At 44.2% G+C, this 15,021-nt stretch overlaps 1 protein-coding gene across 3 annotated transcripts in view; it reads left to right on the forward strand.

The window, feature by feature from the left end:
* Positions 1-13,912, forward strand: part of slc24a4b (solute carrier family 24 member 4b) — a 30,657-nt gene extending 16,745 nt beyond the window's left edge. Inside the window, exons 4-17 of one of the 3 annotated variants that reach the window (XM_047328865.1) lie at positions 504-578; positions 697-781; positions 903-1,006; positions 1,454-1,528; positions 1,621-1,646; positions 1,818-1,871; positions 3,591-3,742; positions 5,242-5,411; positions 5,647-5,782; positions 7,398-7,564; positions 8,312-8,426; positions 9,404-9,516; positions 9,612-9,677; positions 10,416-13,912. In XM_047328865.1, the coding sequence (XP_047184821.1) occupies positions 504-578; positions 697-781; positions 903-1,006; positions 1,454-1,528; positions 1,621-1,646; positions 1,818-1,871; positions 3,591-3,742; positions 5,242-5,411; positions 5,647-5,782; positions 7,398-7,564; positions 8,312-8,426; positions 9,404-9,516; positions 9,612-9,677; positions 10,416-10,565 (1,488 nt within the window). In that variant the 3' untranslated portion in view covers positions 10,566-13,912. Of the gene's footprint in view, positions 1-503; positions 579-696; positions 782-902; positions 1,007-1,453; positions 1,529-1,620; positions 1,647-1,817; positions 1,872-3,590; positions 3,743-5,241; positions 5,412-5,640; positions 5,783-7,397; positions 7,565-8,311; positions 8,427-9,403; positions 9,517-9,611; positions 9,678-10,415 lie in introns of all 3 variants that reach the window. The other 2 variants (XM_035618355.2, XM_047328866.1) reach the window with 2 other exon arrangements.
* Positions 13,913-15,021: the final 1,109 nt, after the last annotated feature.

Genomic DNA, 15,021 nt, shown 5'->3' on the forward strand with positions numbered 1-15,021 from the left:
TGTGTGTGTGTGTGTGTGTGTGTGTGTGTGTGTGTGTGTGTGTGTGTGTGTGTGTGTGTGTGTGTGTGTGTGTGTGTGTGTGTGTGTGTGTGTGTGTGTCTCTCTCATTACACTGCAGTCCTGCACTGCCCCCTGTGGATAGCATAGAGCAGAGCACGCCTGCCAGTGCTGCCTGGCCATGATGATGTCACAGATGATCTATAATTTACAGATCTCTCCTCGGCTACTGAAATAGCTCCCAACACACTCTCTCCCATAGCAGCAGGGGTAATCGGGTCCCGCACATTTTTCACACGAGGGAAGGGGGGAAAAACATCTCGCATTTCAATTTAACGCAGGTCGAATTTTAAGCGGATTGCCGTGTGCTGTGGATCCCCCTTCGCTCGTCCTTTAGCACCAGGATGTCTTTGCTCTGCCAACCACACAGTCACTCATGCAGCCACCTCTGTTTTGCTCTCGTCTCACGCCATCAATCGTCTTAACGCTGCCCGTTCTGTCTGCAGACGCTCTACATGTTCCTGGCCCTCGCCATAACATGCGACGAGTACTTTGTGACCTCGCTGGAGAAGATCTGCGAGGTACGGGCACCTCTTGTAGTCTCCTTCTTCTTTCAGTTTTCGAGAAACACAATGCTGGTTTGTCTGCATAACCCTCGCCTCTTTGTTTCTTTTTTTTGTTTTTTTTTTATGTCTGCAGAAACTAGATCTCAGTGAAGATGTTGCCGGAGCCACTTTCATGGCAGCTGGCAGTTCTGCACCAGAGCTTTTTGCATCTGTTATTGGTAAATACACACGCACGCACACGCACATACACATATATTTCTTGGTGTGCATACACTTCAACACTCCCAGATGGTTCATGCCACTGCGAAATTCTGATTGGCTTGACTCTCTGTTGTGCAGGTGTCTTCATCACCCATGGTGATGTGGGGGTGGGCACCATCGTCGGCTCAGCAGTCTTCAACATCCTGTGCATCATTGGTGTCTGCGGGATCTTCGCCGGACAGGTAGGGGGGGGGTGTGTGTGTGTGTGTGTGTGTGTGTGTGTGTGTGTGTGTGTGTGTGTGTGTGTGTGTGTGTGTGTGTGTGTGTGTGTGTGTGTGTGTGTGTGTGTGTGTGTGTGTGTGTGTGTGTGTGTGTGTGTGTGTGTGTGTGTGTGTGTGTGTCAGTGACTTACTGCTGCGGCTGCATCATTCTGTTTATTAATAGACTGCACATGTGTAGCAGAAGCTTTTTTCTTTTTTTGTTTAGCTGAGGGGAAAAAAACAAAGCCATCTGCCTCAGTTAGTTTTGGTGGAAATGGAGAACTCGGGAACAATCCCAATTTACACATTAAGAGCTGTTGATGGCGTATTAATAAAAAAAAAAGGCTCCATAAAACTACAATAGACATAGATACAGTTTTATAAAAATGAAATACGTCTGCACACTTTTCCCCCGTGTCAAACGCTCAGGTGGTGATGCTGACCAAGTGGGCTGTTTTCAGGGATTCCTTCTACTACATCCTGTCTGTTTTGGCTTTGATTGCGGTAAGTTCACAAGTTCGCCACGTGCTGAGACATTCTTCTTTAAATGTCGTTTGATTCTAATCCAAGAGAAATGTTTACCTCCATTTCTACAGTTCATCTACGATGAGAAGATAGTCTGGTAAGTTACTCATCCGGTTTCCTCGTAGTAATATTACACAGTACTGCTTATTGCAGGCATTGAGAGTGCCTGTGAATATTTGTACATGATCACATGTCTTGGATCTTGTAATGAAGTGTGTCGGGACCCGAATTAGTTTCATTCCTCAACCTTGATTTCCGTTTTCATCAGGTGGGAGAGTTTGGTGCTGGTACTCATGTACGCTGGATACATCCTCGTCATGAAGTGAGTTCTGCACGTTCACCTTCTCAAACTGGTCCTCGTTGAATCACACCGTCACCGTAAGTGTGCGTGGGGAGAGATGCTCACACACTTAGCACCTGTGAGCTGCCGAGTATAACCAAGCGCTCGGTGGTCGCACAACAGGAGAGTGGGTTTCCAGCTGGAGGGGAGTGGTCTCGTTCACGGCCCCCTGCCCCGGTGTTGGCAGGCTGCAGCGGATTCGACTCGGGACCACTTCTGGTGAAACCTGTCGCCCCTCTACTGAACTAAGCTCCAGCAAAGAACGATATTTATGAAGCATTTTGTTCCGTTAGGATAACTAAGAGTTCATCATAATGGCATGTTAGACGTATCTGCGTGTATATTAGAAATGCTCCAAAGCATCTTCCAGTTTTATAGTCATCTACATTCATATATTCATATTCAATTGAAATGGATAGCAGAATAGAAAGAGAGAAAGAAAAAGGATATGTACAGAAATATGAAAAAATTGTTTAAAATGTTCATGTTAAAGAAGGGACCAAAGACATTTTGTGCCACCTAGTGGTTCCAGGTGGTATTACTGTTTGGTCACTGTCGTGAAGACGCTGCAGTAGCGAAGACGCCGGTAAGGACGCAGGGAACTTTTGACGCAGAGCTCCCGAGGACGTTGTCAACATCTCTTTGGAGATGACAGGAGAAGAAGAGAAGTTTGTACACTGAAGCCCCTGCTTTGTTTACTGGCATCATGGCTTACTCGATGCCTGCAGGCTGGCCACTGTCCAAAGCCGTGAAAAAATTTGAACAAATAACTTTGAGTGAAACACTGGTAGTATTAATAATAAAGACTGGTTGTGTTACTTACTGAATAATGACAATAACCGTGAAAGTGAGGCTTATTGGACCAATATCAGTGCTGCAAAAAGTTGTTTATCTCCGCTTTAAAATAACAATGTTCCCGTCCCCGACTCCTTGACAGTATCCGTCAACGTTCGGCCTATTAGAGCAGACTCCTCTATTACATCACGTTGGTGTCTTTACAGCGTCGCCCTGTGCCGCCGTCTCCGTCCAGCTGGTAATCTGTGTTACGCCCAGCAGCAGGCTGCTCTCTCGCTGCCATAAGAGTTTAATCTTTCTGCCTCCGCAGTGGCTAAGAGCACAGGCTTAACCGGATCACTCCTCTCCTTTCCCATTTGGAGGAAAATATAAAAAGCGGCCGCCGAAGGATACGCCGTCATGTCTCCCCCGTCCCAAAATATCCCACCCCTGACCATTTTCGTCTGTTTTTTTGAGCCATGTTTGTGATGCCCTGTAACGGTCCGAGGCCCGTGTGGCTGATGAAAGCCTCGTGAACGGCTTCCATCGCTCTTCCCTCTTCTGATGCAGAAAAAGCCCATTTCAGCCATTTTTTTTTTTTAGTTTAATGCTGATCCTGCTGTTTTTAGGAAGTAGGCCCCCTCAACTTTGAATTTAATCCCATAGAAGTACGGAGTGTAAACACTTTATATAGGCCAATTAATACATACTATATATATATATATATATATATATATATATATACAACGAGTCGTAGCCTTTCATCTGAAGCACATGTTATAAACCCCAATGATAAATTGGAATCATGACGTTGTTGTTGTTGTCGTCGTCGTCGTCGTCGTTGTTGTCGTTGTCGTCCTTTTTAGAATCTCAGCCGAACAGTTTCAGCGTCTCTAATGTAGGGATTGTGTTCCGTCTGTCCGCTAGATTCAACTCCAGCATGCAGAGGTTCTTCATGGGGAAGTCCAAAAAGAATGTGGCCAACGGTAACGCTGCGGCCAGCAGTGAGATGGAGGACGGTAATACCACTTATGACAATGTTTGGGATGACGACCCGTCATTGCCTTTACTCTCGGCAGGTAAGGTTAACCAGACAGGCTGGGTACCCAAGACTGGTCTCTGCCAGGAAATGAATCAGACATATGTCGAAATGAGACCTTTGTTTCTTTGGAGGACTGTGGGCGTTTTTCCTTCTCCTAGAGTCTGTGGCTTCAACACTTTGCTCTTTTTCTGCATGTTTCTGAAATTTAACTCAAGCAATTGTTAATCATTTTTAGGGAAATATGCTACGTTGCTGAATTGCTGATATTTAGAGATCGACTCTCGTATATTAACCCCCAAAACACCTTTTGTATGAATTGATCAAACACAGATGATTGATTGGTGAACTTTAATGTCATATTTGGCTGAGATCTCTTCTGTAGCCACAGTTCTCCACTTCTTCCCGTCTTTGACTTTCCAAAAACTTCTAATCAGTGACCTTTTAACCCCTCCGAGAGGATTCACCCTTCCCTCTTTGGCTGCCTCCGTGTTAACGTGCCTGTCTGTTTAGCCTTACTAAACCCACTCTTGCTTGTTGTCAACAGTGTTGTGCTGCTGTGTGCCAATTCTTTCTGCTTGCGTACTACTTTTCCAACTGCCGGTCTCTGGGGCGTAGACCCGCCCACTCCTGAAGGTGCTAATGAATTTCGCCAGAGGAAATGTTTATGCCGGCTCCTGTTTGCACAGTTAATTTATGTGCATCTTTTGCATGCGTAATAAGTCAAATTAAGTTAAAATAATAAGTGTACTGTGGAACTTTCCTATTCCCCGTACACTGCATCATATTGCAAATTGTGGGCAAATGAAGAGTTATGGGGATGCCAATAAAAAACCTCTTCCAAGGTAGGTATTATTGTCAGCACACACATTTGTCTCAAGGGGAATGAGCTTGTGCATAGCGGTTAAAGGCTGTGCGGTCAAAGATGCCAGAGGAACATGTTCACTGTCGCACATTTTTTAAAATCAATGTTGGGGTCGGACAATAATTATTCACAACCGGCGGGCAAACTTCAAAGCTGCAGCGGGCAATTTGAGAATTAGGATCATTATGTGAAATAGTTTTTGACATATGACATGATGCATGCTCTTAGTTGTATTTAAATATATGCAATATTTGAATTAAAAGGGTCCTCACCTACGTGTGATGATCATGTACAATTAGTTTCCTAGAATGAAGATGCTTGTGCCCTCACTCAAATAGTCCTACAAAAAAAATGGCTTCCCTAGTCTTTGTGCCAGAAGGGAACCAACATAAAGAAAACTTTGGAAAACGCTCCAACTCGTCTAGACAAGGCACATTTTGGCCTTTTTAAATTTGTTTGGATATTAAACTGTCCACATCCAGCCCTCGTTGTGATTTAGGGTAACGGGAATATTGTTTGGCATGAAAAAACATTGTAGCTTTAACTCTGATAAATTGACAAATTGGCTCTGGTTCACGATCCATTAACAACTGGGCCCAGATATATAGATTGATACAGTTCGTTCATTCATTTACTTGTATATATATTCCTGTCATATCCCGCCACCGCCTCAGTGAAGCCCAGTAATCCTTACAGCCGTGGCTCGGTGGTGATGGTGGACGAGATCATGCACGCCAGCCCTTCAAAGTTCAGGTTCCCAGAGGCCGGCCTCCGCGTTATGGTCACCAGCCATTTTGGACCCAAGACCCGTCTGCGCATGGCCAGCCGCCTCATCATTACAGAGGTACAGCCGGGCGTTGTCGCGCCAATAAGCAGACTGCTGCTGTTGTATAATATGTGTAGGTTTTTGTTTTTTTTGTATTTGCCTTTTTATGAACCCGTAAGAGTTTCCTCATCTCACGCAGCGTACATGCTTGTTTTTCATAAATGGAAAGCCAAATGCAAAGGTACGGCCGTAGCGCAGCAGTGCGCCCGCCCGTGTGCCCCTTGACTCAGTTTCTTTCTTCTGAAAGCGCCAGAAGTTGGTCCAAGCTGCCAACGGCGTGGAGACGCAAGTGATCGACGGGAAGGTCGAAATCGAGAATGGAAACGTGCCCGAGGACAAACCCGCCGAGCCGAAGGAAAACATCACCATCTCGCCGTTTCACGTTCCAAGTGTGTGATTCATAGTATTTACTTGATGACTGTGTGTAATTGGGCATACGCGGATGGATGCTCGAGGGGGGAATGATGAAATCACAAATCATCTTCACAGCTTTGACATTTCAGACATATTTAAAAATCTTTTTTGCCTCCCCTTGCGTTGCATATTTCAAAAACTCGAGGCTTTTAGTGGTGAAAGGATTCCGGACAGCTCTGCTCAATCTGCTTACGAATTTCTTTCCGCCTCGATTGTTATTGATGTCCTCCAATTAAGTCAGCGGCTCCACATAAACTGACTAATAATCATGCTCTTTGACAGCTCTGAGTGGGGCTGCCCTTTTATCAGTCAGTGGCTGCTGATGTGGAAAGAATCTGAATCTAATTAATCTGATTTGGCATGAAACGGACAAACTCGTCTAAGTGGTTGGAAGTTGTGTTGTAGTACATTTGGCAAAAAGGCCTGAAAGGGAGTGGAAAGGAGGAGAGAGGGTCAAGTGTTGATGTTTGAGGTGCTACAGTCTTGCAGCGGACGTCTTGAGCCTCGAAACAGGAAGAGGGGGCTGTCGGTATAAAAGCTTTGGAAAAGAAGACGCTTGGATGCAGAGAGTTGTTTTATCAGTTTTCACTCTTGTTAGTGGAAAATTGGTCTGTAACTTGGATACAAGCAAAGGTTTGAAACTATTTTGAACACCATTTATTAATGCGTCCCATTTCCGTCCACCTTTTTAGTGCTGAAGGCAAAGACGGGGGGGGGAATGTTGCATATTGCAAAAATAGATAAGCAAGCAAAATATCTGTTTCTTGTTGACACATTGTAAAGCTCTTTGTATTGCCTTGTCTTGCCAGAGGCAGAGAAAAAAACCCATTAAGAGTTTAAAACCAGAAATGCAAAAGCAAGCAAGCAAATATTTAAATAGCTAAATATTAAAAAATAGTTATGTATACGTTCAATACATTTAATGTATATATTCAATAATTTATTGAAAAGCCGCAGCAAACAGTAATGTTTGTAGACTTTATTAAATGAACCGACAACTTTGGCAGACATCAGATTTTCAGAAAGCTTGTTCTACAGGTGGTGAGCATAGAAACTTAAATCTGTTTTTGATTTGTAGATTTTACTGTCACTGACTTATAATCTTCTTTGTGGCCAAAAACAATTATTTATTTTTTTTCTGTGTTTTCTTCTATTCTAATTCTGGCCCATCCACTCACTCATTTACTCACTGCACTTATTCAGCAAATGTAAATGACCATAGTCACATGGTGATGCTTTTATGTAGAGTTGGGTGTCATCTGCATAATAATGGTAAGAGATGTTATAATAATCTGTAATCTGCGCAAAGGAGGGGGCATGTAGATGTAGAATAGAGATAAGATCAAGCAATCAGTTGCTTGAAATGATGGATAGTTCACATAATTAATGAGGAGAAACATCAATCACCAATATTTAATATTTCAGAACCTTAAAAAAGAAGACAGAGGTGATACTGACTTTTTATAATCACGTCGACCTGTGATCATCATCATCATCAATGAGTTTGACAGTGACACTTGGTGATATCATTTCAAACTAAGCGTCTGGCCGTTAAGCCTGAAGAGCTAATGTCTCGTGTTCTTGCCGCAGACGGAATCGGCAGCAAGTTGAAGTGGCTGATCTCGTGGCCTCTGCTCCTGTTGCTGTTCCTAACCGTGCCAAACTGTGCCAAGCCGCGCTGGGAGAAATACTTCATGCTCTCCTTCATCCTGTCCACCGTCTGGATCGCCGTCTTCTCCTACTTCATGGTCTGGATGGTGAGTGACGTCGCCGCTTGTGCGGAAAACGAGAACCGGCAATTCTTTCTTTTTTTTAATTGAATATATTTAGGTTATTGGATTGTTTAGTCGAGTATTTGATAGTCAGAAAAACAATCTGCAACTACTAATGTAAAAATGTCTAAAGTTTACGATTCCCAGCTTCTCATTTGTGCAGGAACTTTTGCTTTTCATAGTCTTTTATCTCGGCCTGCACTGAAAAAACACTGGTCAATTTGACGGCATTTTGCAAAAAATTCAACCCAAATTTGATCAAAACAAAGAAACAATAAAATGAAAATAATCCGAAGATGAATTGGTATTAGAACAAACTTCTCGTTACAGCCCTAAATTCGCAGATACAGGTCAGCATGACATATCACAACCAGGAGTTTGACCAAAAGGTACTATGAAAATGAATTGGTGCAATTTAAGAACTCGATTCACGTAGGAAGTACAACTCGATAACTTAAACTGCTCTGTGGTGCTAACTTCTGCATGTTCCCCCCTTTTCTGCGTAGACTGCTGTATTAGCAACGCATTAGCCTGAGCTAGCACAATGCTAAGTCCGCTTAACAGTAAACTGATTGCAAGAAAACTTAATAGGCAAATCAGTTATATTTATTAGATCATTGAAGTTGTGTTCTGTCCTGTTTTAGGGAGCATTTAATGTGTATGACTTTGACAGGATTTTCCCCGAAACAAACGGATGATGCCTTGTTGCTTGTTGGCGTGTTCTTCTCTCAGGTGACTATTGTTGGCTACACTCTGGGAATCCCTGATGTCATCATGGGCATCACGTTCCTGGCAGCAGGCACCAGCGTCCCAGACTGCATAGCCAGTCTCATCGTGGCCCGACAAGGTGAAACCCCCCCCCCTCCCGAAAGATTTTTGGATTGCTTTATATTTTATCACGGTTTATTCTGCAGCAGAGGGCCAGATGCAAATGTTGCAGCTGAGACGTTTGAGTTTAGTGGCACCAAGTCCACCAGGACCGATTCATTTTTCAGAAAAATTCTTGCACTTTTACGATCCCCGAGTTGGGCGATTAAAATTAATGGATGAAATAGAAAAAGAAAAAACATTACAACTACAGCGACTTTGTGGATGGTGTTATAGTTTGAAGTGATTTCTGGGATAAATAGTAGAGCAATATAAAAGTAGAGAATGTGTTCCCATGTCTTAATGGATCATACGCTGTGGAGTTAACATGCATGTGTACATTTCAGCTATAAATGGTCAAACTTACACACATCCAAATGCATTCCAACTGTACATACGGAGATTTGACACCTGCGTTCATGATACATTTTCCAAGTAGGTGAGCACACAAAGTACTACAAAGCATGGGGACGGGAGGAAATGGTGCAGAGCTGTTTATAGACATCACGGTGGCGCCATGCGTCACCGTCTTCCCCGCTGAGCAAGGTTAGGTCCCTCGTGAATATCAGAAAGTACAGAACAGCAAAAATGTAAAAAAAAAAACTTCAGTTGGAAAATAAATTGGGTTTATTTGACCTAAAATTCAAGATGTGATGGAAATGAAACGGCTTCACGCAGAATCACATATAACAGGTCTGTCCCAGAACTCCAGGGCCCCTGCGTCTAGACCCTCCCTAGACCGAAGTCCAGGTCCATGATATCTTTGTTCTTGGTTGCTATGGCAACTGCCATTTGGGGAACGTGGGGGGGTTAGGCTGACTCCGAGTCTTCACAGTCGTCCTACAGACAGATAGACGGTGAACTGTTGTTGAAGTAACTGGTGGGAACCTCGTCTCGTTCCCTAAACTCCTGCCGAGCTGCATATTAAACTTTGTTTGACTCTCTGTTTTGTCGCAGGTCTGGGAGACATGGCGGTGTCCAACACCATCGGCAGCAACGTGTTTGATATTCTGGTGGGACTGGGGGTCCCCTGGGCCATCCAGACCATGTGTGTCGACTATGGATCGGCGGTAAGGAGCCTCAGACCCTCTTAAAATCCCACGCGGAGTCATGAGATTAAATGGCCGCCGATGGGTCGCTGACCTTTGTCACGCGTGTGTTGCAGGTGATGATCAACAGTCGGGGGCTGTTGTACTCGGTGGTGCTTCTTCTGGGCTCTGTGGCCCTGACGGTGAGCAATGGTGGATGTCTACTCTACACTGGTGCCACGTGTTGACCGTGTCCAGCCTGGTTTGCTACTGTAGTTTACCTTCCGTCAAACCCTATGAAGATGGATTTATTTTTAAAATTCCATCCCTTCACAAATTTGTAACATGACAAAAACACGTGTCAATCACACAAGTGTGCAAAACAATGAAATCCTTGCTTCCTTTTTTTATTTTTGGGACAATGCGCTTTTAAATAGTTTGAATTTCAGTTGATCCGATTTCAGGATGGTCACTATAAACAATAATAACTTTATTCAAATAATAACTTTATTTATTTGGGACCTTTTTAATACGTGGTATACAGATCGCTTTGGCAGATAAATGCATTAACACCGATAAAGATAAAAGAATAAAAGCGAAAGACATTTCAAATAGTAAATACACGCGAAGAATGAAGGCAATACAGAGCATGGGAATATAAAAAGACGACAGCACATAAAGGTACGTCTGTAAAAATGGAATTTGAAAGAAGCTACTGAATCTGCCCCTGCTCTTTTTTATAACTGCCCAGCAATGCATCTTATGGAAAAATCATTAGAAGATTAATAAAATCATTAGGTGCAGCCTTAAATCTTTCTGTGTTGGTGCATTTTGCCGCCTGTTCTTTTTCGAAGCCATTTCCCTCAATAGGATTTCAACTGGAGAACACTAGTCCCTCCCTCCCCGAAACCATTGTGCTGTGTTTGTGTGTGTGTGTGCAGGTTCTGGGGATCCACCTGAATAAGTGGCGGCTGGACTTGAAGCTGGGCATCTATGTCCTGATCCTCTACGCCATTTTCCTCTGCTTCTCCATCTTGATCGAGTACAACGTCTTCACCTTCGTCAACCTGCCCATGTGCTTCGAGGATTAGAGAGCACGGCGGCATGTCTTGGATACCAAAACCTCAATGCTCCCATAGCAAAGCCCAAACTGTTTCCCTTCTCTTCTCAATAATACTGGACCTATCTGCAGACTCTCTTCTCCTCCCCCGGTGCTCTCCCCCGTGCTCCCTCGCAGTCCCCACTATGAATCCAGTTTCCTCCGGAGGGGGAACACTGTAAGCGTGGACTCCGTTCGACGTCTCTAATTTCTCCTCTCGTCACGCGGTGCCGGGTCCTCAACGGCCCGGTGTCACAGGCGCCGCCTGCGACCGCAGTGAAGTCTTTCAGTTCCTCTGTGCACCTGGTTAACTTTCCACCCATCTAGCATGCCCTCTTAGATGTCGGGGACCTCCGCAGATCACAAGTGCCCCCGTTGATTGTCGGTGTGTGTTTTCATCGTTCGCATTGTAGATTTCCACACGCCACCCCCCCCCCCCCCCCAAAAGCTTTTCCACAAACCAAACCTACGAGTCTGCGAAGGGAAAAAGAATACAAACCAAAATCCCCCCGCGCGGGAGCGAAAGTCTCCCTGAAGCAATTCCTAAAAGATGTACCATGTAACCCCCAGCACCCAAAGAAAACCCCACCCTCCCTGTTTCTTTCTCTCTTGTGCCCCCCCCCCCCCCCCCCCCGGAGGAGGGTCTTGTCCTCGGCAGCTCCCCTTCTCCTGGACCTGACTCCCCTGGCATGAGCCCCTTCAAAAATCAAAAAAGGAAGAAAAAAAAAAAAAGACATTGACAAATAAGTCGCAGTCCGGATCAGTTGACTGTGAGGGTGTTATGCATACGCAGCACTGCACAATGTAAAACTTGTAAACACTTTTTTGTTTTGTCAGTATTTTTATTTTTAATTTTTTCCAGAAACAAGGTTTTGTCTAGTATGAAATATGGAGGAGAGCTTGTTGCAAATATAGGACATTGTCTGGGTTTTTTTCCACTGAAACAAAAATTGCACATGGAATCGCTGTTTATTTATTTCATTTTTTTTCTCTCGCTTTGTGCTGTAAGGAGATTTGACCACTCGGAGGGGTGTTCAGGCCGGTGCTGGTGGCGACTCCACGCCAGCGCGATTTTTCATCCAGTGACGGGTTTTTCCCCCTCTGCACAAACTACAGAGAAGAAAACTGTCTCCAGAGACGTGGGGTGCATCCGATTTCTGTCTCCATCTGGTGACTTGTTCTCATCTTGACAGCAGCCGCATGGATGGAGTTGTTAAAAAAAAAAAAAAAAAAAAAAAGGAGCAAAGAAACCAGGCAGTTCTCAACACTGTCTGCAATTTCACCCTCTGGCCAGCAGGGGGTACTGCAGCCCCTCTACCCAGGGCCGGGGTGCCAACCACAGCTGTCGGTTATCAGGGAAACTTGGAAATGGACAACTCCAAGAGGTGGCGATGGTGACGGTCTCTTGGTTTTTGAGTTACATGTAGATATTGCACTTTAACAGCCATCCTCTCATTCTGAATCAACTAGTGCTTCCTTCTGTGCGTGGGTGTTTTCAGTGTAAACGTCTGTGTGAGTGTGTGCGCGCGCGCGAGAACATTGTGAGTGTGCGTGTGTGCGCGCGCGTGCTCGGTATGGGCCCACGTTAAGTTTTCTCCCAACCCGGGGCTCTTGACCCCGCCAACAGACTGGAACCTCGTCGACACCATGAGCACACACCCGCCTCTTGTCTGCAGTGCATGCTGGGACATTTGAAACGCAGCTCCTCCTCCACGGCACAGCAAGCGGGCCGAGGGCTTCTTGGGCGGCTCCACGGGAAAACCGCCCGACCCCCGTTTTACATACGAACAACAAAGAATCGGCAGCTACGTGCTACACTGCAAACCCAGACCTTTTCTGACATCGTGCAAGAAGAGAATGCCTGCGACGAGTCCACAAGTTGAGGTGCAGAGACTTGTTAAAAACGAACCGAAGCGAGTGTTTCAGCAAGTGATTCAAAAATGTTTTCCTCTGCCACACACTGCTGGCAGCAGGCACTTGTATATGCAATCTCAGTGTAAAGAATTTCATGTGGCAGGAGGCCCCTGCAAGGTTGCCATATGACGACGGGAGGTCCCGCGGAGATGTGACGTCAGTTTGTCTAGTAGTACTTGATGTGTGAGCTCACAGGTGTGTGCGTGCGTGTGTGTGTTAGTGTGTGTGTGGAGGGTTCGAGCCAATACGGACCTCTCTGCAACCGTGGCATTGTGGGACGTCTGATTTCCCCTCCACACGCGCACACACACACACACACACACACACACTTCATTCTCCTCTTTCGTCGCCTCTTGCACAAGGGCATTAACTCTCCGCCATCACGCGCAGGGGGAGCAGAGGCTCAGCAGGGATCACATGGACGTACGGACGAGTGTTCCCTCGGGACCGTGTCTCTTTTCGTTGGACCCGGGTGAGAGCAGACTTTTTAAGGAATTACAAAAAAAAAAGTTGGACCCCCTTAAACTGCTACTCGACCCGGGTTCAAATGGCTGCAGTTGCTGGATGGAGGTGACCACACAGGGCGCGCGCGCGCACACACACACACACACCACCCCCCCTTTTCAGTGGGTCTTCTGTTCATACAGGACCTTTTTGTGAGGAAGGCCCCGTTTGTACTGTACTTTAGTTGATTCAGAATGTGCAGTGTTTAAGGTTTTTTTGATGATTTCCTCTCGTCGCTCTGTGTGGTCATGTCCCGGTTGCCAGGTTTTGAGCGGTAACACCACAGCAGGGGCCAAAATACACAGCGCCTTCCTTTTTTTCTTTTTCTTTCTTCTCTCGGTCCTCATCTTGACAACACAGCACACGTTCTCACCGGTCGTCAGTTTTTTTTTTTTTTTGGCAGAGCAGGAGGAAAAAAACAACAAAAAAAAACAAACAGTAGAATTCCGAGGCCATACTTGTCGTAGCTCTGCATAAATCCAGATTGTACGGACGTCATGTGAACAAAAAAGGCGCACACTCTAGAACACCCGCGTTAAGAAAAGGGAGGTGGACGCGAGGAGGACCGGTGTGTACTTCTTGGTTGAATGCGACCTGATGCACTGTGAGCTCAATGTGACGTGGGAGTTTGTTTGTCAAGAATAATAAATGATGAAAAAAGTAATATATTTAATGTAAAGTTAGTTACTATAAAAAACATTACCGAGGACATCTGTATAACTTATATGAATGTATTGTCTTGCTATACTGGACATATCCAACCAATGCATTTTACTGTAAAGCAATAATGTGAACAACAACAACAAAAAAAAAAAAAAACTCAAAATAAAATGGCAAAAATAAATTCCTGTACATTTGTCTCACGAGTTCTTGGGATTGTTTGTGAAACGCAGCAATTAAATGAAGCCATTTGTACACGCATCTGTCGCTTGTGCCGTTTGGTTTTTTCACAGCCTGTGCCGATAATGTGGTGAAATGTTTAAAGTGCACTTTGACTTATTTGATCCCATAGTTTGGATAAAATCTGTGATAGAAAGGAACAAAACTCATCTGTAATTATTATTGTTGTTTTTTTTTTTAGCTCTTCAGCTTGTGATCCTCTGCAGAAAAGTGGAGTCCAGATAAAACTGACGCGACCAAATTAAGGTAAAATATTTCTCAAACATCTAAAAGTAAGACGTGTGCAGCAGAGTTCAATTTTCCACTTCATTCCAGCCCCATTAATCATTTTTAAAATCCTGCAGATTCATTTAAAAGGGGTTGGAATGGAATGAAATAAATAAAGTAATAAAAACTGTCTCAATCTAACCGCCTGCAACAGTAAAATACTTAAAGACTGACCAATCGATATCAGTTTAACAATGTCATAAAACGATACCTCCGTCACAGGAGCCTTTTTTTTTTTTTTTTTTTTGATACTTGAAGGTGATCAGTGACTTATTGCGCGTTCATAAGGCCGGGGGCTTTGATGGAAGCAAAATATGAAATCGGTCAAATCTGAAGAAGCCGGAAGCCGAGGCCGTGTCCTGATGTGTAGTTCAAAAAACACTGGATTCTGAATTTCCCATGATCTAATTCCCGATCTTAGTCACCTATAGAAAACATCTGTTTCCACATGTTGTGAAGTAGTTCTCATGATGTGTGAACTGACGTGTAGAGTCACTGTAGTGTCCCAAGTGTGGGAGTTGTTTTTTTTAATGCAGTACAATTACTTGTAATGGAGTATATTTATTCTTCAGTAAAGTATCTTTAGTAAAGGTACTTGTATAAAAGTCAACATTTCTCTTGGGATCAATAAAGAATTCATCTAAACTGATCCATTTGCTACCTTCTAGATCATTTGTTTAAATTTATCCTTTCAATATCTGTTTATCCAAGTTATGAATTCATCTTGTTCAGAAGCAATTTTTTTTTCTCCCTGTAATTCATTAATTTAGCTACAGAAAAGTCAAATAAAGCAGATTTTTTATTATTATATACGAGCAGTTTAAGACATGATTGGGGAAATTGACCCGTGGGGTGAAGTTTAA

The sequence above is a fragment of the Scophthalmus maximus genome, chromosome 18 (assembly GCF_022379125.1).
Source record: "Scophthalmus maximus strain ysfricsl-2021 chromosome 18, ASM2237912v1, whole genome shotgun sequence".
Classification (NCBI taxonomy): domain Eukaryota; kingdom Metazoa; phylum Chordata; class Actinopteri; order Pleuronectiformes; family Scophthalmidae; genus Scophthalmus; species Scophthalmus maximus.